The following is a 25729-nucleotide window of genomic DNA, read 5'->3' on the forward strand; positions in this document are numbered from 1 at the left end:
TAGCTAGCTAGCTAATGTCAGCAAGCTAAATATATGGCTCTGAGTCTAGCTGGCACTGGCAGGAGTATGGGGTAACATTAGTTACAGCATGGTGAGGGTGAATTACATTCTTTAAAATCTAGCTAGCTAGCTAGGTAGCAACATTAGCGAAGCCAGCTGCAGTCACATATTGGCTACCTAGCAGCATGACATAATTTCATATTTCTTGGCCAGCCCAACCTGGGTTGACTTTAAAGTGTCAATGGAAACAATGCTTACGTGGCTTAGGTATGGGCTGGTTTCACAGACATAGACAGATGGATTTTAAGTTCTAGCTGTTGTTCTCAGAGTAGTTTGACCTTGGAATACATAGTTCTGTATTTATATTAAAACCACATTTTCAGTAGTCTGAATTCAAGTGCAATCTAGGTAGTTTATGTCTGCACAGCTGCAGGAAGTAGGAGTGCTGAGGGTGCTGCAGCACCGTGTGAAAAATCCAAAGTAAAAATGTAAAAAAATATATATGTATTTTTTTTCTCCACAAAAGTAGCGCACTAGGCCCTTAGTACTCCTGTATTAGTGGACCGATCTAGCCGTCTGTAACGCGGCCCAACATTTGTTTTGCAGCATCGCCGCAGCACCCCCACCTCCAAACTACTTCCTGCGGATATGTACTGTGAGTCTGTGTTTCAAGCTCTGTGTGATTTAATCTGAGCTGAGGTTCCTCATGGCAGGTCACACTCACGGCTTCAGTTCCCAGGCTGTATGTGTGTGTTGTCTATCTCTGTGTGTCTGTCTGAAGGGTGTCTGCCTGGTTATGTATGAGTGTGCTGTCTGTCTCTGTGTGTCTGTCTGAAGGGTGTCTGTTTGTCTCTGTGTGTGTGTCTGTCTGTCTGTCTGAAGGGTGTTTGGCTGATTCTGTATGAGTGTGCTGGACCCCAGACTACATGCTTAGAGAGAGAGAGCTTGAGTTCTCCAATTTAGGTAGAGGTTTCCCATGGGCACAGATCTTAGCTCACCTTACCTCCCCCAATCCTAACCATAAGCATTAGGGGGCGCAGAACTGATCTTAGATCAGCATCCATGGGCAACATCATCCATCACCATGTTTTCCAATGGTATGTATATATAATGCTGCAAACTGCCTGGTTTTCATAAACCAACCAAACCCTATGTGAGGACTCTTAAGATGGGGTAACCCGATAGTCTTTAACATGGTTAATAACATGGTGGAAGAGAAGTGAGATTCATTTGTTTACATTGTTTACAATGGCACAGTTTTACTTGCTAAGGATAAAAATATATAAACTCAGCAAAAAAGGAAACATCCTCTCACTGTCAACTGCGTTTATTTTCAGCAAATTTTCAGCAAATTTAACATGTGTAAATATTTGTATGAACATAACAAAATTCCACAACTGAGACATAAACTGAACTGAAGTTCCACAGACATGTGACTAACAGAAATGGAATAATGTGTCCCTGAACAAAGGGGGGGTCAAAATTAGAAATCAAATGTTACAGTCAGTATCTGGTGTGACCACCAGCTGCATTAAGTACTGCAGTGCATCTCCTCCTCATGGACTGCACCAGATTTGCCAGTTCTTGCTGTGAGATGTTACCCCACTCTTCCAACAAGGCACCTGCAAGTTCCCGGACATTTCCTGGGAGAATGGCCCTAGCCCTCACCCTCCGATCCAACAGGTCCCAGACGTGCTCAATGGGATTGAGATCCGAGCTCTTCGCTGGCTATGGCAGAATACTGACATTCCTGTCTTGAAGGAAATCTCACACAGAACGAGCAGTATGGCTGGTGGCATTGTCATGTTGGAGGGTCATGTCAGGATGATGTCTTCCCTGTAACAGACAGTATTGAGATTGCCTACAATGACAACAAGCCGATGATGCTGTGGCACACGCCCCGGACCATGACAGACCCTCCACCTCCAAATCGATCCCGCTTTGGTGTAATGCTCATTCCTTCGACGATAAACTCAAATCTGACCATCACCCCTGATGAGACAAAACAGCAACTTGTCAGTGAAGAGCACTCTTTGCCAGTCCTATCTGGTCCATCAATGGTGGGTTTGTGCCCATAGGCAACATTGTTGCCAGTGATGTCTGGTGAGGACCTACCTTACAACAGGCCTACAAGCCCTCAGTCCAGCCTCTCTCAGCCTATTGCAGACAGTCTGAGCACTGATGGGGGGATTGTGCGTTTCTGGGGTAACTCGGGCAGTTGTTGTTGCCATCCTGTACCTGTCCCGCAGGTTTGATGTTCGGATGTACCAATCCTGTGCAGGTGTTGTTACATGTGGTCTGCCACTGCAAGGACGATCAGCCCTCCGTCCTGTCTCCCTGTAGCACTGTCTTAGGCGTCTCACAGTACGGACATTACAATTCATTGCCCTGGCCACATCTGCAGTCCTCATGCCTCCTTGCAGCATGCCTAAGGCACGTTCACGCAGTTGAACAGGGACCTTGGGCATCTTTCTTTGGTGTTTTTCAGAGTCAGTAGAAAGGCCTCTTTAGTGTCCTAAGTTTTCATAACTGTGATCTTAATTGCCTACCGTCTGTAAGCTGTTAGTGTCTTAACGACCGTGTTCATTAATTGTTTGTGGTTAATCGAACAAGCATGGGAAACAGTGTTAACACTTTACAATGAAGATCTGCAAAGTTATTTGGATTATTACGAATTATCTTTGAAAGACAGGGTCCTGAATAAGGGACATTTTCTTTTTTTGCTGAGTTTATGTAAACAAAACGTGCGTATTTATTGCCTAAGGTTAAACAACATGATGATGTAACTATGTTTTCTTCTTTGGAAGATAATGTTACAGTTTATCACTTGTGTTACTATCTGGATGCTTTTGGTAGAGTAGATGGACATTTTTATGACTACCAAGCAGTGGAGTCTAGTCGGAGGAGCTATAGGAGGACGGGCTAATTGTAGTGTCTGGAATGGAATAAAAGGAACAGAATCAAACGTGGTTTACATATGTTTGATGTGTTTAATTCCATTCCAGCCATTACAATGTGCCTGTCCTCCTATAGATCGTCCTACCAGCCTCCACTGCTACCAAGTGACTGTTTTTTGTGCTTTTTTTATGGTTACAATGCATGGTTAGCTATTTATTACAATATGGAAGTCGCTGAGATGTGTATTTTTGTATTCAGATTAAATAAATGTTTCAAATTTGTTGTACATTGTTAGGTGCCTTAAAAACAAGGCTATCTTCCTTCTTCAATAAAAACGAGTGCATACACAACGTGTCATGATATTCTTTCTTCAATAAAAACGAGTGCATACACAACGTGTCATGATATTCCTTCTTCAATGAAAACGAGTGCATACACAACGTGTCATGATATTCTTTCTTCAATAAAAACGAGTGCATACACAACGTGTCATAATATTCTTTCTTCAATAAAAACGAGTGCATACACAACGTGTCATGATATTCCTTCTTCAATGAAAACGAGTGCATACACAATGTGTCATGATATTCCTTCTTCAATAAAAACGAGTGCATACACAACATGTCATGATATTCCTTCTTCAATGAAAACGAGTGCATACACAACGTGTCATGATATTCCTTCTTCAATGAAAACGAATGCATACACAATGTGTCATGATATTCCTTCTTCAATAAAAACGAGTGCATACACAACATGTCATGATATTCCTTCTTCAATGAAAACGAGTGCATACACAACGTGTCATGATATTCCTTCTTCAATAAAAACGAGTGCATACACAACGTGTCATGATATTCCTTCTTCAATAAAAACGAGTGCATACACAACGTGTCATGATATTCCTTCTTCAATAAAAACGAGTGCATACACAACGTGTCATGATATTCCTTCTTCAATAAAAATGAAAAATGAGTGCATACACAACGTGTCATGATATTCCTTCTTCAATAAAAACGAGTGCATACACAACGTGTCATGATATTCCTTCTTCAATAAAAACGAGTGCATACACAACGTGTCATGATATTCCTTCTTCAATAAAAACGAGTGCATACACAACGTGTCATGATATTCCTTCTTCAATAAAAACGAGTGCATACACATACACAACGTGTCATGATATTCCTTCTTCAATAAAAACGAGTGCATACACAACGTGTCATGATATTCCTTCTTCAATGAAAACGAGTGCATACACAACGTGTCATGATATTCCTTCTTCAATAAAAACGAGTGCATACACAACGTGTCATGATATTCCTTCTTCAATAAAAACGAGTGCATACACAACGTGTCATGATATTCCTTCTTCAATAAAAATGAGTGCATACACAACGTGTCATGATATTCCTTCTTCAATGAAAACGAGTGCATACACAACGTGTCATGATATTCCTTCTTCAATAAAAATGAGTGCATACACAACGTGTCATGATATTCCTTCTTCAATGAAAACGAGTGCATACACAACGTGTCATGATATTCCTTCTTCAATAAAAACGAGTGCATACACAACGTGTCATGATATTCCTTCTTCAATGAAAACGAGTGCATACACAACGTGTCATGATATTCCTTCTTCAATGAAAACGAGTGCATACACAACGTGTCATGATATTCCTTCTTCAATAAAAACGAGTGCATACACAACGTGTCATGATATTCCTTCTTCAATAAAAACGAGTGCATACACAACGTGTCATGATATTCCTTCTTCAATAAAAACGAGTGCATACACAACGTGTCATGATATTCCTTCTTCAATGAAAACGAGTGCATACACAACGTGTCATGATATTCCTTCTTCAATGAAAACGAGTGCATACACAACGTGTCATGATATTCCTTCTTCAATAAAAACGAGTGCATACACAACGTGTCATGATATTCCTTCTTCAATGAAAACGAGTGCATACACAACGTGTCATGATATTCCTTCTTCAATGAAAACGAGTGCATACACAATGTGTCATAATATTACTTCCTCTTGGATGAACTGCATTACCTTCAGATATTGTTTGTTGGTGATATTGTTTGAACTCATTGTAATGTACAAACTCAATGTAGAGAGGACAACCCATAGGCAGTACATGTTCTGTGGAAACATGTTCTTGTTTTTACTAATGAATTACTATCTGTTCCTGTATTGTAGTCCTGCATACAATACCGTGTAGTCAGACCTATACACAGATTTACAGTAGGCCCGTATGTTAAAAACAAAATCAGGGTGTGTTCAGTGGGAAACATGTTTTTTTTGGTTCGCATGGGGCTAAAATGTTGCTGTTTTAGAGCTAATATCCTGCTAATCTACACATTTTGACATGATAAGATCCCATGTGATCATGTTTTTGGATCACTGCAAGGTCTCACCTTAAGTAAGCTAGCAGGGTCCCAGGTCTGTTTGCCATTGCCATGTTTGCCAAGACAATGACCATAGTAGATGGCAAGACAACACACACAGATCACAAACACACACGCACACACACGCGCAAGCACATATACACACACACACATTCTTGCAAATGTAGGCTGATTCCCACAGAAACTATTTAATTTTCTGCTTTCAAGTCTTAAAATATTTTCTACATACCATGTCATATGACTGACCTTACCAACTGTGGCTGGCTCCTCAATCTCCTTATCCTTTGTGCTTATAAAATGGAATCTCACCTATCTAACCATATCTGTCATGTCTATTGGAATGAAGACCTCATGGGGCGGAAACCCCCATTCTGTCCAAGCTCCTGAATCTCTCAGCGATGGGCCCCACGTCCTGAGCCTAGCTGCAGCTGAGCTGTATGTGAACATCACCAGGACCAACTCTGTTCTCACCACTGAGGACGGTGTGGTGATGCATAGTGTTCCCAACCAACTGGGGCTACCCCTCACCATAGTGGCTAGCAGGGATGGCTACCCCTCACCATAGAGGCTAGCAGGGATGGCTACCTTCTGACCATAGTGGCTAGCAGGGATGGCTACCTTCTCACCTCGCTGCTCTGGAAAACCACCAGGATGCCAAGTAAATGTGTGTGTAATATGAGGTCGCCATCTAGTGCCTCATTTTAACAACTACACACAGTGACAGTGTGGAGACCGTTGATGTGTATTAACCTTGGACGACTGACAGGGGAGTGCTGTATGGAAGCCACCTTACCGCCATCTTGACACTCCTCCTCCAGTGTAAGAAATATTTTGGAAGCTATGGAAATGCACTTATAAATGTCTACATTCCTTTTTTTATTATCTTACAGAATCTTTATAGCAAGACTTTCAAATCAAATCAAAGTTTATTTGTCACGTGCACTGACTACAACAGATGTAGACCTTACAATGAAATGCTTACATACATGCTCTAACCTATAGTGCAAAAAAGGTATTAGGTGAACAATAGGTAAGTAAAGAAATAAAACAACAGTAAAAAGACAGGCTATAAACAGTAGTGAGGCTATAAAAGTTGTGAGGCTTCATACAGACACCGGTTAGTCAGGCACACAATGCAAAAAGTCCAGGTAGCCATTTGATTACCTGTTCAGGAGTCTTATGGCTTGGGGGTAAAAACTGTTGAGAAGCCTTTTTGTCCTAGACTTGGCACTCCGGTACCACTTGCCATGCAGTAGTAGAGAGAACAGTCTATGACTGGGGTGGCTGGGGTCTTTGACAATTTTTAGGGCCTTCCTCTGACACCGCCTGGTGTAGAGATCCTGGATGGCAGGCAGCTTAGCCCCGGTGATGTACTGGGCCGTACGCACTACCCTCTGTAGTGCCTTGCGGTCAAAGGCCGAGCAATTGCCATAGCAGGCAGTGATGCAACCAGTGATGCTCTCGATGTTGCAGCTTTATATTGTATTATGTGAACAAAACATTCAATAAATATTTAAACAGTTCAAAAGTTTGAGGTCACTTAGAAATGTCCCTGTTTTTGAAAGAAAAGCACATTTTTGTCCATTAAAAAAACATCGCATTGATCAGAAATACAGTGTAGACATTGTTAATGTTGTAAATGACTACTGTAGCTGTAAACGGCAGATTTTTTATGGAATATCTACATAGCTGTACAGAGGCCCATTATCTGTCACGTTCTGACCTTTATTTCCTTTGTTTAGTATTTAGTTAGTATGGTCAGGGCGTGAGTTGGGGTGGGCAGTCTATGTTTGTTTTTCTATGATTTGGGGATTTGTATGTTTCGGCCTAGTATGGTTCTCAATCAGAGGCAGGTGTCATTAGTTGTCTCTGATTGAGAATCATACTTAGGTAGCCTGGGTTTCACTGTTTGTGGGTGATTGTCTATGTTAGTTGCTTGTGTCAGCACAGGTCTCATTTATAGCTTCACGGTCATTATTTGTTTATTGTTTTTGTATAGTTTGTATTCAGTGTTCAGTGCTTTCTTTTATTAAATATTCATCATGAACACATACCACGCCGCATTTTGGTCCTCCGATCCTTCTCGTCTCTCCTCTTCAGATGAAGAGGAGGACGACCGTGACATTATCAGCAACCATCACTCCTGTCTTCCAATTCCATGTTGTGTTAGCTAATCCAAGTTTATCATTTTAAAAGGCTAATTGATCATTAGAAAACCCTTTTGCACTTATGAAAACACTTTTGCACAATTGAAAACTGTTGAGGTGATTAAAGAAGTAATTAAACTGGCCTTCTTTAGACTAGTTGAGTATCTGGAGCATCAGCATTTGTGGGTTCGATTACAGCTCAAAATGGCCAGAAACAACAAACTTTCTTCTGAAACTCGTCAGTCTATTCTTGTTCTGAGAAATGAAGGCTATTCCATGCGAGAAATTGCCAAGAAACTGAAGATCCCATACAACGCTGTGTACTACTCCCTTCACAGACAGAGCAAACTGGCTCTAAACAGAATACAAAGTGGAGTGAGAGGCCCAGGTGCACAACTGAGCAAGATGACAAGTACATTAGAGTTGTCCTCTTAATAGAGTCTAGGTTGAGAAACAGACGCCTCACAAGTCCTCAACTGGCAGCTTCATTAAATAGTACCCGCAAAACACCAGTCTCAACATCAACAGTGAAGAGGTGACTCCGGGATGCTGGCCTTCTAGGCAGAGTTCCTCTGTCCAGTCTCAACGTCAACAGTGAAGAGGCGACTCCGGGATGCTGGCCTTCTAGGCAGAGTTCCTCTGTCCAGTCTCAACGTCAACAGTGAAGAGGCGACTCCGGGATGCTGGTCTTCTAGGCAGAGTTCCTCTGTCCAGTGTCAACATCAACAGTGAAGAGGCGACTCCGGGATGCTGGTCTTCTAGGCAGAGTTCCTCTGTCCAGTGTTGGTGTTCTTTTGCCCATTTTAGTCTTTCATTTTCATTGGCCAGTCTGAGATATGGCTTTTCCTTTGCAACTCTGCCTAGAAGGCAGCATCCCAGAGTTGCCTCTTCACTGTTCACGTTGAGACTGCTGTTTCACGGGTACTATTTAATGAAGCTGCCTGTTGAGGACTTGTGAGGCGTCTGTGTGACCCCAAACTTTTGAATTGTAGTGTATAAATTAACATATTTTCCTTATTAAAGTTTTTTTTTTTTTACAAAGTGCTAATGTCACTGTGCCCACAACAACAACAAAAATACTTAAATACACACAATTTTTTCCTTCGACATGTAATTGAAATACTGTAAAATTCCATTCATTCCTATGGGTGCTCCTTCAGGGGATTGCCAATATGGCCGACCGGGTGATTCAAAGCCTCTCAATGGCCAATACTTGGCCAATACTTGGCCATCCTGCCTTTTCTCTTCAGCTGTCTTGCATTATTCTCAGCTGTGATCATGTTGCTTTTGTCCATAAACCAAGGCAACATCTGGCGATAACTGCCAAAACATCTGGTATATATGTTGAGTCTTTATCGTCTGCTTTACTCTCCCATTATTATACATTTTTAACCATTATTACACATTATTATCCATTGTTGCCCATGATTATCCATTATTGTCCATTGTTATCCATAATTACCCATTTTTAGCCATGATTACAATTATTGATCCATTATTACCCATTATTATAAACTATTACCCATTATTTATCATTATTATCCATTATTACCCATGATAATCCATTATTACCCATTATTACCCATTATTATTCATTATTACCCATTATTATAAATTATTACCCATTATTAATCATTATTATCCATTATTACCCATTATTATTCATTATTACCCATTATTATAAATTATTACCCATTATTAATCATTATTATCCATTATTACCCATGATTATCCATTATTACCCATTATTATTCATTAACACCCATTATTATAAATTATTACCCATTATTAATCATTATTATCCATTATTACCCATGATTATCCATTATTACCCATTATTACCCATTATTCAACAACATAGTTCAGTCAGTAAGAAGCTCTCTTATCCATGTATATGCAGATGATTCAGTCTTATACTCAGTTGGCCTCTCCCCAGATGTTGTATTAAACACTACAACAAAGTTTTCTTTGTGTCCAACATGCTTTCTCTGCCCTTAACCTTGTTCTGAACACCTCCAAAACAAAGGTCATCTGGTTTGGTAAGAAGAATGCCTCTCTCCCCAGAGGTGTGATTACTACCGTTATGGGTTTAGAGCTTGAGGTAGTCACCTCATACAAGTACTTGGGAGTATGGCTAGACGGTACACTGTCCTTCTCTCAGCACATATCAAAGCTTCTCTTGTCGTGATGTGTGTTTTGTCCTATATTTTTATTTAATTTTTAATCCCATCCCCGCAGGAGGCCTTTTTTGCCCTTTAGTAGGGCGTCATTGTAAATAAGAAATTGTTCTTAAAACCTGTTAAGGAGGCTGCGAATTTTCGCAGCTTTTTGTTAAAAATCGCGCAACATTTCAGCGTCCTGCTACTCATGCCAGGAATATAGTATATGCATATGATAAGTGTGTGTGTATAGAAAACACTCTGAAGTCTCTAAAACTGGTTAAATCGTGTCTGTGGCTATAACAGAACGTATTTAGGAGTCAAAATCCTTCGAAAAACTGTTCACCAAAAATACAAAAAAAATATTCATCCGCCAGTCAATGTATTGAAAAGGAAAATACATGGAGATCCCCTGTAAACGCCTACAGCTTCCACACGATGTCGCCAATGCTGTCATTTTGGGGCTGCTTTATCCTTGGTTTTGTGACGTGTAAGCACTTCCTTTCATCGAGTACACCACAGGATGTTATGAAAGTGAAAACATGGAGTATGATTTCAAGACTTGCTGCTATCGAATACAGATCGCCCCGTGATCAATTTGATAGATTATTAACGTTTATTAATACCTAAAGTTGGTTTAGATAAGTAGTCTGAAGTGTTTTGTAAAAGTTTATAGGCAACTTTTGTAATTTTAAAAAGTGACCTTGCGTCTTGTAAAGGGGCATTTTCCTGGATCAGACCGGTCTTCAGGAAATCACATTTTGGGTATACAATGACGGATTTAATCGGGAAAAAGACCCAATTGTGATGTTTATGTGACATATAGGAGTGCCAAGAAAGAAGCTCGTCAAAGGTAATGAATGTTTTATATTTTATTTCTGCGTTTTGGGTAGTGCCGGCTACCGCAAAATCTGTTGTTTTGTTGATGGTCTAGTATTCTGGGGGTGCATGCTATCAGATAATAGCTTTTCATGCTTTCGCCGAAAAGCATTTTACAAATCTGACTTGGTGGCTAGATTCACAACGAGTGTAGCTTTAATTCAGTACCTTGTATGTGTGTTTTAATGAAAGTTTGAGTTTTATCGAAAACTATTAGGTGGCGCTCTAAAATTTCCGCTGATTTGATCCCGCCACAGGGACCTAGTCCAATACAAGTTCTTAACTAAATATGTAAATAAAACAAATTATTCATTATAATCCATTATAATCCACTATAATCCACTGTTATCCATTGTTATCCATTGTTATCTATTAATATCTGTTATTATCCATTGCTATCCATTATCATTCATTATTATCCATTATTATTCATTATCACCTTGTTATCCATTAGTATTCCTTATCCCCCTTATCAACTATTATCCATTATTATAATCATTGTTTATTATTCATTATTATTCATTATCATTAGTTGTTATCCATTATTACCCACTATTAACCAATATTATTCATTATTATTCATTCTATGATGCTCTCGATTGGCGCAGCTGTCTAAGGCACTGCATCTCAGTGCTAGAGGCGTCACTACAGACCCCGGGTTCTATTCCAGGCTGTTTCCCAAACGATTGGGAGTCCCATAGGGCGGCACACAATTTGCACAGTGTTGTAAATAAGAATTTGTTATTAACTGACTTGCCTAGTTAAATAAAGGTTAATACAGTTTAAAAAAAAATATATATATATATACACTGGTAGCTAGTGTTATTCATAAGTTCTAGTTCTTGAACATAAGCTGAACAATGCCTTGTTTTTGGTATTTATCTTCTTATAACTGTGTCTTTTGATTTTTAGATGCCCTGAGTCAGCCCATGATTCCAATTCCATAAGATTTTCCTGAACCTGACAGACAGCAACCTCTCTTCTCTCTTACCTTACAACAACTCAGCCTTCCACATGGAAAGACTGCTATTCCTAGACGACTGGCCTTCTCATCAACCATTCAGGTGTGTGTGTGTGTGTGTGTGTGTGTGTGTGTGTGTGTGTGTGTGTGTGTGTGTGTGTGTGTGTGTGTGTGTGTGTGTGTGTGTGTGTGTGTGTGTGTGTGTGTGTGTGTGTGTGTGTACGTTCGTGTGTGTGTCTGTGCGTGTGTGAGTGTGTGTGTGCCACGTCCTTGTGCAGCTTTTCTTACCACAGTTGGAGTGAGGTACAGAGCAAGAGAGAACAAACTACAAGTTAGCAGCACTAGAATGATAAGGCCTTTTGCATAGATTTTTTGTGTTTAAAACTAAGTGTTTTGTGTTTCAGGATACAGCAGCATTGAGCTGAGTGCCATAAGAGCTGTCAATTCTCAGCTCTTGTCCAATAGGAGAGAGATCAATGTGACCGGGCAAGTACTCTGCAGGCCTCCCATGCTGTGCCAGGCTGGTCCTTTGACCAGACTACTGGTTGGTGTGGTGTATACAGCAGAGAAGGTTGGTGGGAGGAGCTATAGGAGGACTGGCTCATTGTAATCGCTGGAATTTAGTCAATGTAATGGTACCCAACACATCAAACACATGGGAACAATGTTCCATTGATTCCAATCCGGCCATTTAAATGAGCTCGACTTCCTATAGTTTCTCCCACCTGCCTCCTCTGGTATACGTTGTGAGGTGAGGTTGCCCTTAGATACTGATGGAAGATCAGTTGTACATTTCCCCTCTAAAGGTTAGAATTTTGTGCCCCCCTAGATCAGCAATGTCTAGAACACAATATAATTTAGGTGCCTGGATGAACAGACGACTGGGAATGGTGAAGGTAGAGGAGGGGAAGATGTTATGGACCTTCGTGGCCCCTCATCGAGGCTATTGAATAGCCGTTGCCTTCAACCACGTGATAGGTGCAGTATGATACAGTTGAAGTCGGAGGTTTACATACACCTTCGCAAAATACGTTTAAACTCAGTTTTTCACAATTCCTGACATTTAATCCTAGTAAAAAATCCCTGTTTAAGGTCAGTTAGGATCACCACTTTATTTTAAGAATGTGAAAGGTCAGAATAATAGTAGAGAGAATGATTTATTTCAGCTTTTATTTCTTTCATCACATTCCCAGTGGGGAATGCCCACAAATGTTCAATAGGATTGAGGTCAGGGCTTGTGATGGCCACTCTAATACCTTGACTTTGTTGAACTTAAGCCATTTTGCCACAACTTTGGAGGTATGCTTGGAGTCATTGTCCATTGTCCATTTGCTCCATTTAAAGGGATATCAACCAGATTCCTTTTCCTATCGCTTCCTCAAAAGTCGTTAGACATAGTTTCAGGCTTTTATTTTGAAAAATTAACGAGAACGATAACATCGCCTTATTGTATGGCTGGGTACCAGCAGAGTTTGGGCAGCCATTGCCGTTCCCTCTCCTACTGAAAAAGACAGTTGCGGTTGATATATTATCGATTATATATTTTAAAAACAACCTGAGGATTGATTATAAAAAACGTTTGACATGTTTCTGTGGACATTACGGATACTATTTGGAATTTTTGTCTGCGTTGTCGTGACCGCTCTTTCCTGTGGATTTCTGAACATAACGCACCAAACAAATGGAGGTATTTTGGATATAACAATAATCTTTATGGAACAAAGGGAACATTTATTTTGTAACTGGGAGTCTCGTGAGTGAAAACATCCGAAGATCATCAAAGATAAACGATTAATTTGATTCCTTTTCTGATTTTTGTGACCAAGATACTTGATGCTAGGTGTTCATAATGTTTTGTTGAGCGATCAATAAACTTACACAAACACTTGGTATGCTTTCGCTGTAAAGCATATTTTCAAAATCTGACACAACAGGTGGATTAATAAAAGGCTAAGCTGTGTTTTGCTATATCGCACTTGTGATTTCATGAATATAAATATTTGTAGTAATATTTATTGAATGTAGCGCTATGCTATTCAGCGGTTGTGGATGACACTTATCTCGATAGGGGGATTGCAGCCATGACAAGTTAAACCACTCACGTGTTAATTTCGCAGTATGCTTAGGGTCATTGTCCTGCTGGAAGGTGAACCTCCGCCCAGGTCTCAAATCTCTGGAAGACTGAAACAGGTTCCCCTCAAGAATATCCTTGTATTTAGCACCATCCATAATTCCTTCAATTCTGACCAGTGCCCCAGCCCCTGTCGATGAAAAACATCCCCACAGCATGTGGCTGCCACCACCATGCTTCACTGTGAGGATGGTGTTCTTGGGGTAATGAGACATACTTTGCCTTGTGTAAGCTCGCAACTTTTAAAGGAGGAACCACTAAAAAGTAGTAAGTGGTTAAAAAGTTGCTAATTAGCTCAAATTGTCCGTGATGAGATTCAAACTCACAACCTTTTGGTTGCTAGACACTCTCAATATACATCCACCTTTCCACCCTGATCACCCACCCTACTGTAACCATTCCAAACGTAACATATCATACTAATATTCTGTGGCGAATTTACATTTACTATATCACGTCTAGTTTATGAGACCAGGTTGCAAAGAGAGATGGGCATGGTAATTTCTTGTACTACTTCTGAAATATGAACTCATCATGGGCAGAAAAGGTTAGGAATTTATTCTGCAATGGTTATAACATATTATGTATTTTTATAATTGAAACATGATCTACTCGAGAAATGTCAAATTACAGTTTTCAGACGTATTCAAACTTAGTCTACAAGTGGCAATGGAAAAGGTGAACTGTCTGCTTTAAAACTTCTTACGGCTAGGCGTCCCGCTAGCGATTAAATATTCACTTACTTTTTGAAAATCTTTCTCTGATTTGTCATCTGAAGGGTCCCAGCTACAACATGTAGTGTTGTTTTGTTAGATAAAATCCTTCTTTATATCCCAAAAAGTCTGTATAGTTGGCGCCCTCGATTTGAGTAATCCACTAGTTCAACATGCACACAAAGGAATCCAAAAAGCTACCGCCAAACTTTGTTAAAACAAGTCCAAATACGTTTCCATTTAATCCTCAGATACCCTAAAATGTCATTAAACTATAATATTTAATGCAGAAAGAAGTATGTTCAATAGGAAAACGACATTAGCAGGTGGGTGTCCTCTTCGTCGAGCGCGCATACACAATTTTCCAAGTCTTTATCAATGTGGTAAATCTCATATTTCTTCCTCGTTTTGGAAGAAACAAGCCTGAAACGTTGACCAAAGACAACTGACACCCAGTGGAAGCCATAGGAATTGCATACTGGCAGCTAGATTTATTAGGGTTATTTTGCAAGTGTAAAACCATCACATTAATTGAGGAATTTATTCTCCAATGATCATAAATAATAGGAAATAGATACCTATTTCTATAATTATTTCATTTATTTGTATTTCCTTTTTTAACTGTTATTTAACTAGGCAAGTCAGTTAAGAACAAATTCTTATTTACAATGACTGCCTACCAAAAGGCAAAAGGCCTCCTGCGGGGATGGGGGCTGGGATTAAATAATACAATTAAAAATATAAAAATAAAGGACAAAACACACATCATGACAAGAGAGACAACACAACACTACATAAAGAGAAACCTAAGACAACAACATATCTGGGAAGCAATACTTGACAACACAGCATGGTAGCAACACAACATGACAATAACATGGTAGCAACACAACATGATAGCAACACAACATGTTAGCAGCACAAAACATGGTACAAACATTATTGGGCACAGACAACAGCACAAATGGCAAGAAGGTAGAGACAACAATACATCACACAAGCAGCCACAACTGTCAGTAAGAGTGTCCATGAGTCTTTGAATGAAGAGACTGAGAAAAAACTGTCCAGTTTGAGTGATAGTTGCATCTCGTTCCAGTTGCTAGCTGCAGCAAATTGAAAAGACAAGCGACCCAGGGATGTGTGTACTTTGGCGACCTTTAACAGGATGTGACTGGCAGAACGGATGTTGTATGTGGAGGATGAGGGCTGCAATATATATTTAAGATAGAAGGGAGTGAGTCCAAGAGGGTTTAAAAAATACGCATCAACCAGTGGGTCTTGCGAATAGTATACAGAGATGACCAGTTTACAGAGGACTATCGAGTGCGGTGATGTGTCCTATAAGGAGCATTGGTGTCAAATCTGATGGCTGAATTGTAAAGAACATCTAGCCGCTTGAGAGCACCCTTACCTGCCGATCTATAAATGATGTCTTTGTCATCTAGCATGGGTGGAATGGTCATCTGAATGAGGGTTAGTTTGGCAGCTGGGGTGAAAGAGGAGTGATTTATCTTTAGCCTGCAGCTTTGAAATGTGCTGAGAGAAGGACAGTGTAGCGTCTAGCCATACTCAAGTACTTGTATGAGGTGACTACCTCAAGCTCTAAACCTTCAGAGGTAGTAATCACACCTGCGGGGAGAGGGGCATTCTTCTTACCAAACCACATGACCTTTGTTTTGGAGGTGTTCAGAACAAGGGCAGAGAAAGCTTCTTGGACACAAAGAAAGCTTTGTTATAGAGTGTTTAACACAACATCCAGGGAGGGGCAGGTTCAGTATAAGATTGTATCATCTACATATAAATGGATGAGAAGCTTCTTACTGCCTGAGCTATCGTGGGGCCTAGGATTGAGCCTCGGGGTACTCCCTTGGTTACAGGCAGGCAGTGGCTGAGACAGCAGATGTTCTGACATTATACAGTGCACTCTTTGAGAGAGGCAGTTAGTTAGTAAATGAGACCAAAGACCCCTCAAAGACACCAATACTCCATAGCCGGCCCACAAGAATGGAATGGTCTACCGTATCAAAAGCTTTGGTAAAGTCAATAAAAATAGCAGCAAAACATTGCTTAGAATCAAGGGTAACGGTGACATCATTGAGGACTTTTAACTTCTTTTGGCTGCAGGGGCAGTATTGAGTAGCTTGGATGAAAAGGTGCCCATTGTAAACGGCCAGCTCCTCAGTCTCAGTTGCTAATTTATGCATATTATTATTAGTATTGGATAGAAAACACTCTAAAGTTTCCAAAACTGTCAAAATATTGTCTGTGAGTATAACAGAACTGATATTGCAGGCGAAACCCTGAGGAATATCAAACCAGGAAGTGGCTTATATTTTGAAAACTCCATGTTCCATAGCCTCCCTTTGCTCCAATTAAAGGGATATAAACCAGATTTGAGTTTTGCTCGCGCAACAGAGTTTGGACAGCCATTGCTTTTCCTTCTCCTACTGATAAAGACAGTTGCAGTAGATATATTATCGATTATATATTTTAAAAACAACCTGAGGATTGATTATAAAAAACGTTTGACATGTTTCTGTGGACATTACAGAAACTATTTGGAATTTGTCTATGTTGTCGTGACCGCTCTTTCCTCTGGATTTCTGAACATAACGCGCCAAACAAACGGAGGTATTTTGGATATAAAAATAATCTTTGTGGAACAAAAGGAACATTTGTTGTGTAACTGGGAGTCTCGTGAGTGAAAACATCTGAAGATCGTCAAAGGTAAACGATTAATTAAATGAGCCCTTCACATGGTTTCACAGATATATTCATTATGAAGACAATGTTTAAACTTGACTTCTTCCTTTCTGATATTCTGCCTATTACCAGACATGTAAAAGACAAGCCTGACCTCTCCCATCTCTGGGCCACAAGTGACTTTTCCATAGAGAAGAGAGGAAAATGCAACTGCCACTAGTATAGTCCAAAAGAAGACATTCTAATGACAAGTATAAAATGAAATAAAACATCTAATTTATCTATGTTACCTAACTAATTCTGATTCAGTTACGACAGAAGAGTAGCCTTTTCTGGATGTTTGGAGTCATACCTTGTGGGATTGGTAATTATCAGAGAACGATTTAGGGAGTCCCATTGCTTCAAAGGCTTCAAAGGCCTCTGGATTTGGGTAGGGTAGGCTGTAAGAGACACCTGCCATTTATTGGGCTCGAAGGCTTCAAAGGCCTCTGGATTTGGGTAGGGTAGGCTGTAAGAGACACCTGCCATTTATTGGGCTCGAAGGCTTCGACACCTCTGGATTTGGGTAGGGTAGGCTGTAAGAGACACCTGCCATTTATTGGGCTCGAAGGCTTCGACACCTCTGGATTTGGGTAGGGTAGGCTGTAAGAGACACCTGCCATTTATTGGGCTCGAAGGCTTCGACACCTCTGGATTTGGGTAGGGTAGGCTGTAAGAGACACCTGCCATTTATTGGGCTCGAAGGCTTCGACACCTCTGGATTAGGGTAGGTTAGGCTGTAAGAGACACCTGCCATTTATTGGGCTTGAAGGCTTCGACACCTCTGGATTTGGGTAGGGTAGGCTGTAAGAGACACCTGCCATTTATTGGGCTCGAAGGCTTCGACACCTCTGGATTTGGGTAGGGTAGGCTGTAAGAGACACCTGCCATTTATTGGGCTCGAAGGCTTCGACACCTCTGGATTTGGGTAGGGTAGGCTGTAAGAGACACCTGCCATTTATTGGGCTCGAAGGCTTCGACACCTCTGGATTTGGGTAGGGTAGGCTGTAAGAGACACCTGCCATTTATTGGGCTCTCTGGATTTGGGTAGGGTAGGCTGTAAGAGACACCTGACATTTATTGGGCTCGAAGGCTTCGACACCTCTGGATTTGGGTAGGGTAGGTTGTAAGAGACACCTGACATTTATTGGGCTCGAAGGCTTCGACACCTCTGGATTTGGGTAGGGTAGGCTGTAAGAGACACCTGCCATTTATTGGGCTCGAAGGCTTCGACACCTCTGGATTTGGGTAGGGTAGGTTGTAAGAGACACCTGCCATTTATTGGGCTCGAAGGCTTCGACACCTCTGGATTTGGGTAGGGTAGGCTGTAAGAGACACCTGCCATTTATTGGGCTCGAAGGCTTCGACACCTCTGGATTTGGGTAGGGTAGGCTGTAAGAGACACCTGACATTTATTGGGCTCGAAGGCTTCGACACCTCTGGATTTGGGTAGGGTAGGTTGTAAGAGACACCTGACATTTATTGGGCTCGAAGGCTTCGACACCTCTCACTTCACACCTCAGTGCTAATTGAAGTTGGATCTGGTCTGTCCGAGCAAACTTGGCAGCATTAAGCATTTAGTTCCCATAAAATAAAATATGTCATTGGCAACCATTTCATCATGAGATCATTGACTATGGCCTTCATCTGAGTGAGAAACTCTTTGTCTGATGTTATTTTGAAAGCCAAGAGGAAGAAGAAAAAATATATATATAAAAAAAGTTTTCTTATATATATATATATATATATAAAAAAAATATATATATATGTATATATATATGTATGTATATATATATATATATGTATATATAAAAAAAACAATTCTTATGGTTTCTGTCTTTATGCTTTTATGTGACATTCCATTTGATCTTTTTAATTGAGACAATTCAGGACAAATCATTTTTGGGATACAATTCATTCTGTTTGTAAGAAATTATAAAAACAATAAGTAAGCTGTTTTGATTATTTTGATCATGTTTCTGGACAATCCAAAAATAAAGAGTCAAATGAAATCTGAAGACATGACGCTGCTCTGCATTTGTATGAAAGGTTGTTGTTTAACCCGGTTGACAATTCTAAATTCCAAGAAGAAGAGGTTAAATACATTTAATTAATATCCATAGACGTATACACTTTAAAGAGTCAGACTTTTACACACATTAAAGTAATAATACATAGTTACTACAGTAATTACCTCAACTTCATCTAGCATACTACACAAACATATTCAAGGTATTACAGTTTTCTCAAGGTGGCCATTTTAGCAGTGTGCTGTGAGTATTATTTTATTCATTTAACCTTTGTGCACCTAATAGGTTGGAAAATGCACCCCCAAAAAAGAAAGTGCCTGAACTAGACCAATATGTTTTTCTGAAACTTAAACATGTAAATTTGCTGATAGAATACTACAAAATTCAAAGTGTATACTTTTCCCCCCCAAATGTTATGAGGTCCAAAAGGCAGCTCGTTGTACGAATGACCGAGACCCAAAACGTTGGTGCTAACCATGCTGAAGTGCAGAGCCAGCTAGCCCTGGGCTAAGGCTGATGCTAGCCCACTTTACAATGTGCGTGAACATTCACTTAGCCCCAGGCTAAGGTGCAGTGTGAATGCTCCTTAAATAGATGGCTCTGGAACACTGTATTGCAACACCTATTGTGTGTCCGTCAGGCATCACCTCTATGACCCTCCTAACCTGTGAACACAAAACATCAGACAACACTCTATGGCTAAAGTCTTGACTGTGCTTCTCTGCTGTTGGCTATAAGTCTATTACTAAAGTAAAAGTGAAAGTTAATCACTTGTCCGCCTCTGCAATTTCCTGCCTGCCACGTTTGAAAGCTGTGTCGACTGTTAGAATCAACACCCTCAAAGTTTGCAGTTTATTCCACATCCTATTCTGAGACATGGCTAATCGTGAAGTAAGTTATTTTCCTTCTTCTGCATCCTAGTTGTAAGTTATTTTCCTTCTTCTGCATCCTAGTTGTAAGTTATTTTCCTTCTTCTGCGTCCTAGTTGTAAGTTATTTTCCTTCTTCTGCATCCTAGTTGTAAGTTATTTTCCTTCTTCTGCATCCTAGTTGTAAGTTATTTTCCTTCTTCTGCATCCTAGTTGTAAGTTATTTTCCTTCTTCTGCATCCTAGTTGTAAGTTATTTTCCTTCTTCTGCGTCCTAGTTGTAAGTTATTTTCCTTCTTCTGCATCCTAGTTGTAAGTTATTTTCCTCTTCTGCGTCCTAGTTGTAAGTTATTTTCCTCTTCTGCGTCCTAGTTGTAAGTTATTTTCCTTCTTCTGCATCCTAGTTGTAAGTTATTTTCCTCTTCTGCGTCCTAGTTGTAAGTTATTTTCCTCTTCTGCATCCTAGTTGTAAGTTATTTTCCTTCTTCTGCATCCTAGTTGTAAGTTATTTTCCTCTTCTGCATCCTAGTTGTAAGTTATTTTCCTCTTCTGCATCCTAGTTGTAAGTTATTTTCCTCTTCTGCATCCTAGTTGTAAGTTATTTTCCTCTTCTGCATCCTAGTTGTAAGTTATTTTCCTCTTCTGCGTCCTAGTTGTAAGTTATTTTCCTCTTCTGCATCCTAGTTGTAAGTTATTTTCCTCTTCTGCATCCTAGTTGTAAGTTATTTTCCTCTGCGTCCTAGTTGTAAGTTATTTTCCTCTTCTGCGTCCTAGTTGTAAGTTATTTTCCTCTTCTGCATCCTAGTTGTAAGTTATTTTCCTCTTCTGCGTCCTAGTTGTAAGTTATTTTCCTCTTCTGCATCCTAGTTGTAAGTTATTTTCCTCTTCTGCATCCTAGTTGTAAGTTATTTTCCTCTTCTGCATCCTAGTTGTAAGTTATTTTCCTCTTCTGCGTCCTAGTTGTAAGTTATTTTCCTCTTCTGCGTCCTAGTTGTAAGTTATTTTCCTCTTCTGCATCCTAGTTGTAAGTTATTTTCCTCTGCGTCCTAGTTGTAAGTTATTTTCCTCTTCTGCGTCCTAGTTGTAAGTTATTTTCCTCTTCTGCATCCTAGTTGTAAGTTATTTTCCTCTTCTGCGTCCTAGTTGTAAGTTATTTTCCTCTTCTGCATCCTAGTTGTAAGTTATTTTCCTCTTCTGCATCCTAGTTGTAAGTTATTTTCCTCTTCTGCATCCTAGTTGTAAGTTATTTTCCTCTTCTGCGTCTGTAACTAAAAGGAATTCAAAGGGCTAGAACACCCAAATCACATTATATTACAACTTGGTTTTCATTACTCTGTAAGTAGTTTAGAGACTGATATCCATGCTTTGGTTTTGTGTACATGGTCACAGTCTCTTTGTATCATTTGTGAGCCAAAACTATTGAAAGTCAATATCCTCAATAGGAGCAGTATATGCTCTTCATGTCCAAATTATTTTTAAGTACCATTGCTTGAGCAACAGTAGACAAACATTTTTAGAAACTTGATGATAATTTTGATACAAAACGCGAAACATTATTAATATTGGAGATATTGACTTGCTTTGTTTTTGGTACAGAAATGCTAAAAAGAGACTATGGCTAGGTACACAAAACCAAAGCTTGGATTGCTTTCTTACATTCTCCGTAAACTGCTTACAACCTTGTAATTTGGACTTAAACCTGTGTGTTGTACACGGCCATGCCAGAGCTTTGGCGGGTCAGGTGCTCAAAGTAACAGAAGTTCAATTACTATCAGACTATAAATATTATTTCACAGCTGAAACATATCCTTTTTTATTGTTTTTTTAGGTTTCTGGAATGGAGAATATTATAATAACAAATAAGATGAAACTCATTGACTGGCTTCGAGTGGATCCAATGTACATTCTTCAACATCTGCATTGTAAAGGCATTATCAAAGACAGGGAGTATCAAAGCCTTATGAGTGTCCCAGAGCCGGAGAATAAAGTCATCAAACTGCTCGATAAGATCATTGGCAAAAAGGAAATTACATGTTGCCAGTTCCTTGATACTCTCAAAGAACATGATGTGAATGAAACATATCCAGTACTTCAGCAGTGGATAACCACCTTAGACTTACCAGGTACTATGATCTTACATATTACTTGACTCTGTACTCAGAGCTTTATATGGAAAGTGGAGACAGGTGTGATGTAAAGACATATTTTTAAAAGGCCTCCTGTAATGAAGTCTTTATTGGCCCTATGACTGATCTTCTATTGTTGTTCAGCTCAACAGGATAAACTACCTCAAGATTGGGCTGCCATGCCAGCCACCTCCCCTGTCCAGCTCTACTCCATCCATCCAGGAAGCCCAGAGTATGATGAAGTCCAAGGCCTGTTCCAGAATACTTGTCCAGACAATGAAATTAAAAAAGTAGCTATTTTCCAAAAGTGACTTCCTAAGTACTTATAACTGTAACTGTGCAGCTGTATGTAAATCAAGGTATTGGAAGTTTTTGAATTTCTTGCCAATGAATGTAATATTCGTTTTGTCTCCTTCCCTTAGATTGAAAGGGTCCAGAACCCAAACTTGTGGAAAAGCTTCCAGATCAAGAAAAAAGACATCAGTGACAGGAATGATCGCTTTCTGAATGAGAGACGTCTTTTCCACGGAACCAGTCACACAAACGTAGGTCACATCAACGACCACGGGTTCAATCGGAGCTACGCTGGAAAAAATGGTAAGATATGCCAGTGGATAAACTTCAAACCAGAAAAGTCTTGCCTCAAGTTGAACTGTATATAACACCTCAAGAATCCTTACATTGAACTGGTTTCTCTCTTCTATGTTAATAGTGTCATAACTGTGTCATAATCTTTCTGCAGATGCAGAGTATGGAAATGGCACCTACTTTGCAGTCAATGCCAGCTACTCTGCTGCTGATGAATTCTCCAAGCCAGATGGCGAAGGGAGGAAGTTGATGTACTTGTGTCGTGTTCTGACTGGACACTTCACAAAGGGAGAACGAGGGATGATAGAACCTCCATTTAAAGACGGATCAGATATTCGGCGCTACGATAGTACGACAAACGAGCCATCTGATCCAACAGAGTTCGTAGTCTTCCACGACTGTCAGGCATATCCAGAGTACCTGATCACTTTCTTAAGGGTCTAGAGCAACTGTTATAACTCAAAACCACTCTTGGAAATCCATGGTTAAAATCTAATTTTGAGAACAGCAAAAATAGCCAAAAGAAGTGACAGTTAGTATGTTGAAAGTATTGCACCAACGCCTTGATTTTCTAGATTTAAATCTGTTATTTCCATTGTCATAATATAATTATTGATTTACTGTATGTCCTTTAATCTAACAGATTGCACCTTTTAAACAGCAATCTTATTCAAATATCTTCAAAGGGACCATTTTTAGCAGTGCACATATTAGGGTGGGCTGTTGGGATTTTATTTTTATACATTGGTTCTAACATGGTAGCTTTTGCTAAAGCTCAACTAACATATCTTTGTTTACCAGTGTTTTTTCTATGACACATATTAGTCATTCCATTAAATATCCTAGATTTGTAGAGGACATTTTTGTAAAACCATAATTTTGATATGACTCATATTTCCATTAAATATGAAAGATGTGTAATTAAGTCGTGTTTTGTGTGATCGTGTAGAATACGTAAATGTAACCCAAACGCATTTCCATTGTGATAATTGCATTGTTACTGTATCTGTGTTTCATATCATAAACACGTCTCACCCTGCAAGAGAAACAATTTCAGGAAGATGAAGCCATCATTTGAATTAAACCTGTTAGACCACCAAAACATCATTCATTCCCTCAGGGAGGTACATGCTGTATGTAGCCTGATCTAGTCTCACTGTAGCAGACCTACTGTATGTCTACTGCACATTATTTATGAAAACAGAAGAAAAATCATTACTGAATAGATGTTTAATAGCTGTAATGAACGACTACAGAACCACAATGGCTCACACATCAACAGCTCATCCTTTTACAAAGCCAAATATGGTACAGCTAGGCAGCTGCTATAGATCCTGACCATGAGTTGTTTTATCTGTACTGGTAAACCCTGCATTTTTTAAACAGTTGATTTAGCTGTATTAAGGTGACTTAAATAGACACAACACTGATATTAGTCCGTTGAAATACAACTTTTGTGGTTTTAAACCATGAGAGGTGTTGTGGTGTGTATGGTTTTAAACCATGAGAGGTGTTGTGGTGTGTATGGTTTTAAACCACTAGAGATGTTGTTGTGGTGTGCATGGTTTTAAACCACTAGAGGTGTTGTTGTGGTGTGTATGTTTTTAAACCACTAGAGGTCCATAGAGTCAAAGGTCTGCTTTGTATTTCATAAACAAATCAAAAAGGTTAGAAATTCCGTAAGATCTTGTTGTTAAAAGCGTTTTTTAATTGTGACCGAAAAAAACATTTATAGTGTGGACACATCCTTTCAATGACTGATGATGACCCCTTGAATACTGTGTGAAATAACTGTCCTGAAGCTCAGTGTCTCTAAAACATGATATCCATTGTCAACACTGCACATAGTCATTATTGTACATCTCTAGTTTAAAGCCTATATATGTTATATATGTAAGGGATGATGAATATATACAAGGGACACGACAGGACAAAGAAATCTGACTGCTACGCCATCTTGGATTTTTTCTTATATGTAAGGGATGAATGCAGACGCTCTGTACATTATCTGGAAATGATGGACGATGTGGTAGGGATGACATGCTGCCTAGTATAAAGCCTATGTGTGTTATTTATTGTGTGTTTCACAGCCGTCATGGGAAGAAGTGGACCAAAGGGCAGCGTTGTGAGCGGACATTTTCCTTTTATTCAAAGTGTCGCCAACAAAAACAAGAAACAACCAAAACAACTGTGAAGCTTACAAGGGCTATAGTGCCCCTAACAAAAGACAACTTCCCACAACTAACAAAAGGAACAGTCTGCTTATGTATGATTCCCAATCAGAGACAACGATAGACAGCTGTCCCTGATTGAGAACCATACCTGGCCAAAACATAGAAATACAGAATATAGAATGCCCACCCAAATCACACCCTGACCAAACCAAATAGAGACATAAAAGGCTATCTAAGGTCAGGGTGTGACAGTACCCCCAAAGGTGCGGACTCCGGCTGCAAAACCTGAACCTTTAGGGAGGGTCCGGGTGGGCATATCGCCGCGGTGGCGGCTTTGGTGCGGGACGTAGACTCCGCTCCACCTCTGGTTCACCCCTCTTTGGTGGTGCCTCTGGTGCGGGGACCCTCGTCACCTCTCTGCGGGCCCCGGACTGGGGACCCTCGCTACGGGCCCCGGATTGGGGACCCTCGCTGCGGGCCCCGGACTGGGGACCCTCGTTGGAAGCTCCGGACTGGAGGCCGTCACTGGAGGCTTCGTGCCATGGATCGTCACTGGAGGCTTCGTGCCATGGATCGTCACTGGAGGCTTCTTGCCATGGATCATCACTGGAGGCTTCGTGCCATGGATCATCACTGGAGGCTTCTTGCTATGGATCATCAATGGAGGCTTCTTGCTATGGATCATCAATGGAGGCTTCTTGCTATGGATCATCAATGGAGGCTTCTTGCTATGGATCATCACTGGAGGCTTCTTGCTATGGATCATCACTGGAGGCTTCTTGCCATGGATCATCACTGGAGGCTTCTTGCTATGGATCATCAATGGAGGCTTCGTGCCATGGATCATTACTGGAGGCTTCGTGCCATGGATCATAACTGGAGGCTTCGTG

The 25729-nt window shown here is 40.2% G+C and overlaps 1 protein-coding gene across 2 annotated transcripts; it reads left to right on the top strand.

Annotated features, from left to right (window-relative positions):
* The first annotated feature begins 10450 nt into the window (after positions 1–10450).
* LOC112242768 (protein mono-ADP-ribosyltransferase PARP15) lies at positions 10451–23586 on the top strand. 2 transcript variants are annotated; one of them, XM_042319950.1, is made up of 6 exons: positions 10451–10481; positions 11420–11571; positions 21780–22074; positions 22222–22367; positions 22500–22674; positions 22820–23586. In XM_042319950.1, exons 3-6 carry the CDS (start codon positions 21789–21791, stop codon positions 23107–23109), a joined length of 897 nt encoding a protein of 298 aa, XP_042175884.1. In that variant the 5' UTR covers positions 10451–10481; positions 11420–11571; positions 21780–21788; the 3' UTR covers positions 23110–23586. The 2 variants fall into 2 exon arrangements, with proteins under 2 accessions (XP_042175884.1, XP_024266397.1); XM_024410629.2 differs by lacking the exons at positions 10451–10481; positions 11420–11571 and adding an exon at positions 19200–19975.
* Positions 23587–25729: the final 2143 nt, after the last annotated feature.

The sequence above is a fragment of the Oncorhynchus tshawytscha genome, linkage group LG03 (assembly GCF_018296145.1).
Source record: "Oncorhynchus tshawytscha isolate Ot180627B linkage group LG03, Otsh_v2.0, whole genome shotgun sequence".
In the NCBI taxonomy this organism is placed as follows: domain Eukaryota; kingdom Metazoa; phylum Chordata; class Actinopteri; order Salmoniformes; family Salmonidae; genus Oncorhynchus; species Oncorhynchus tshawytscha.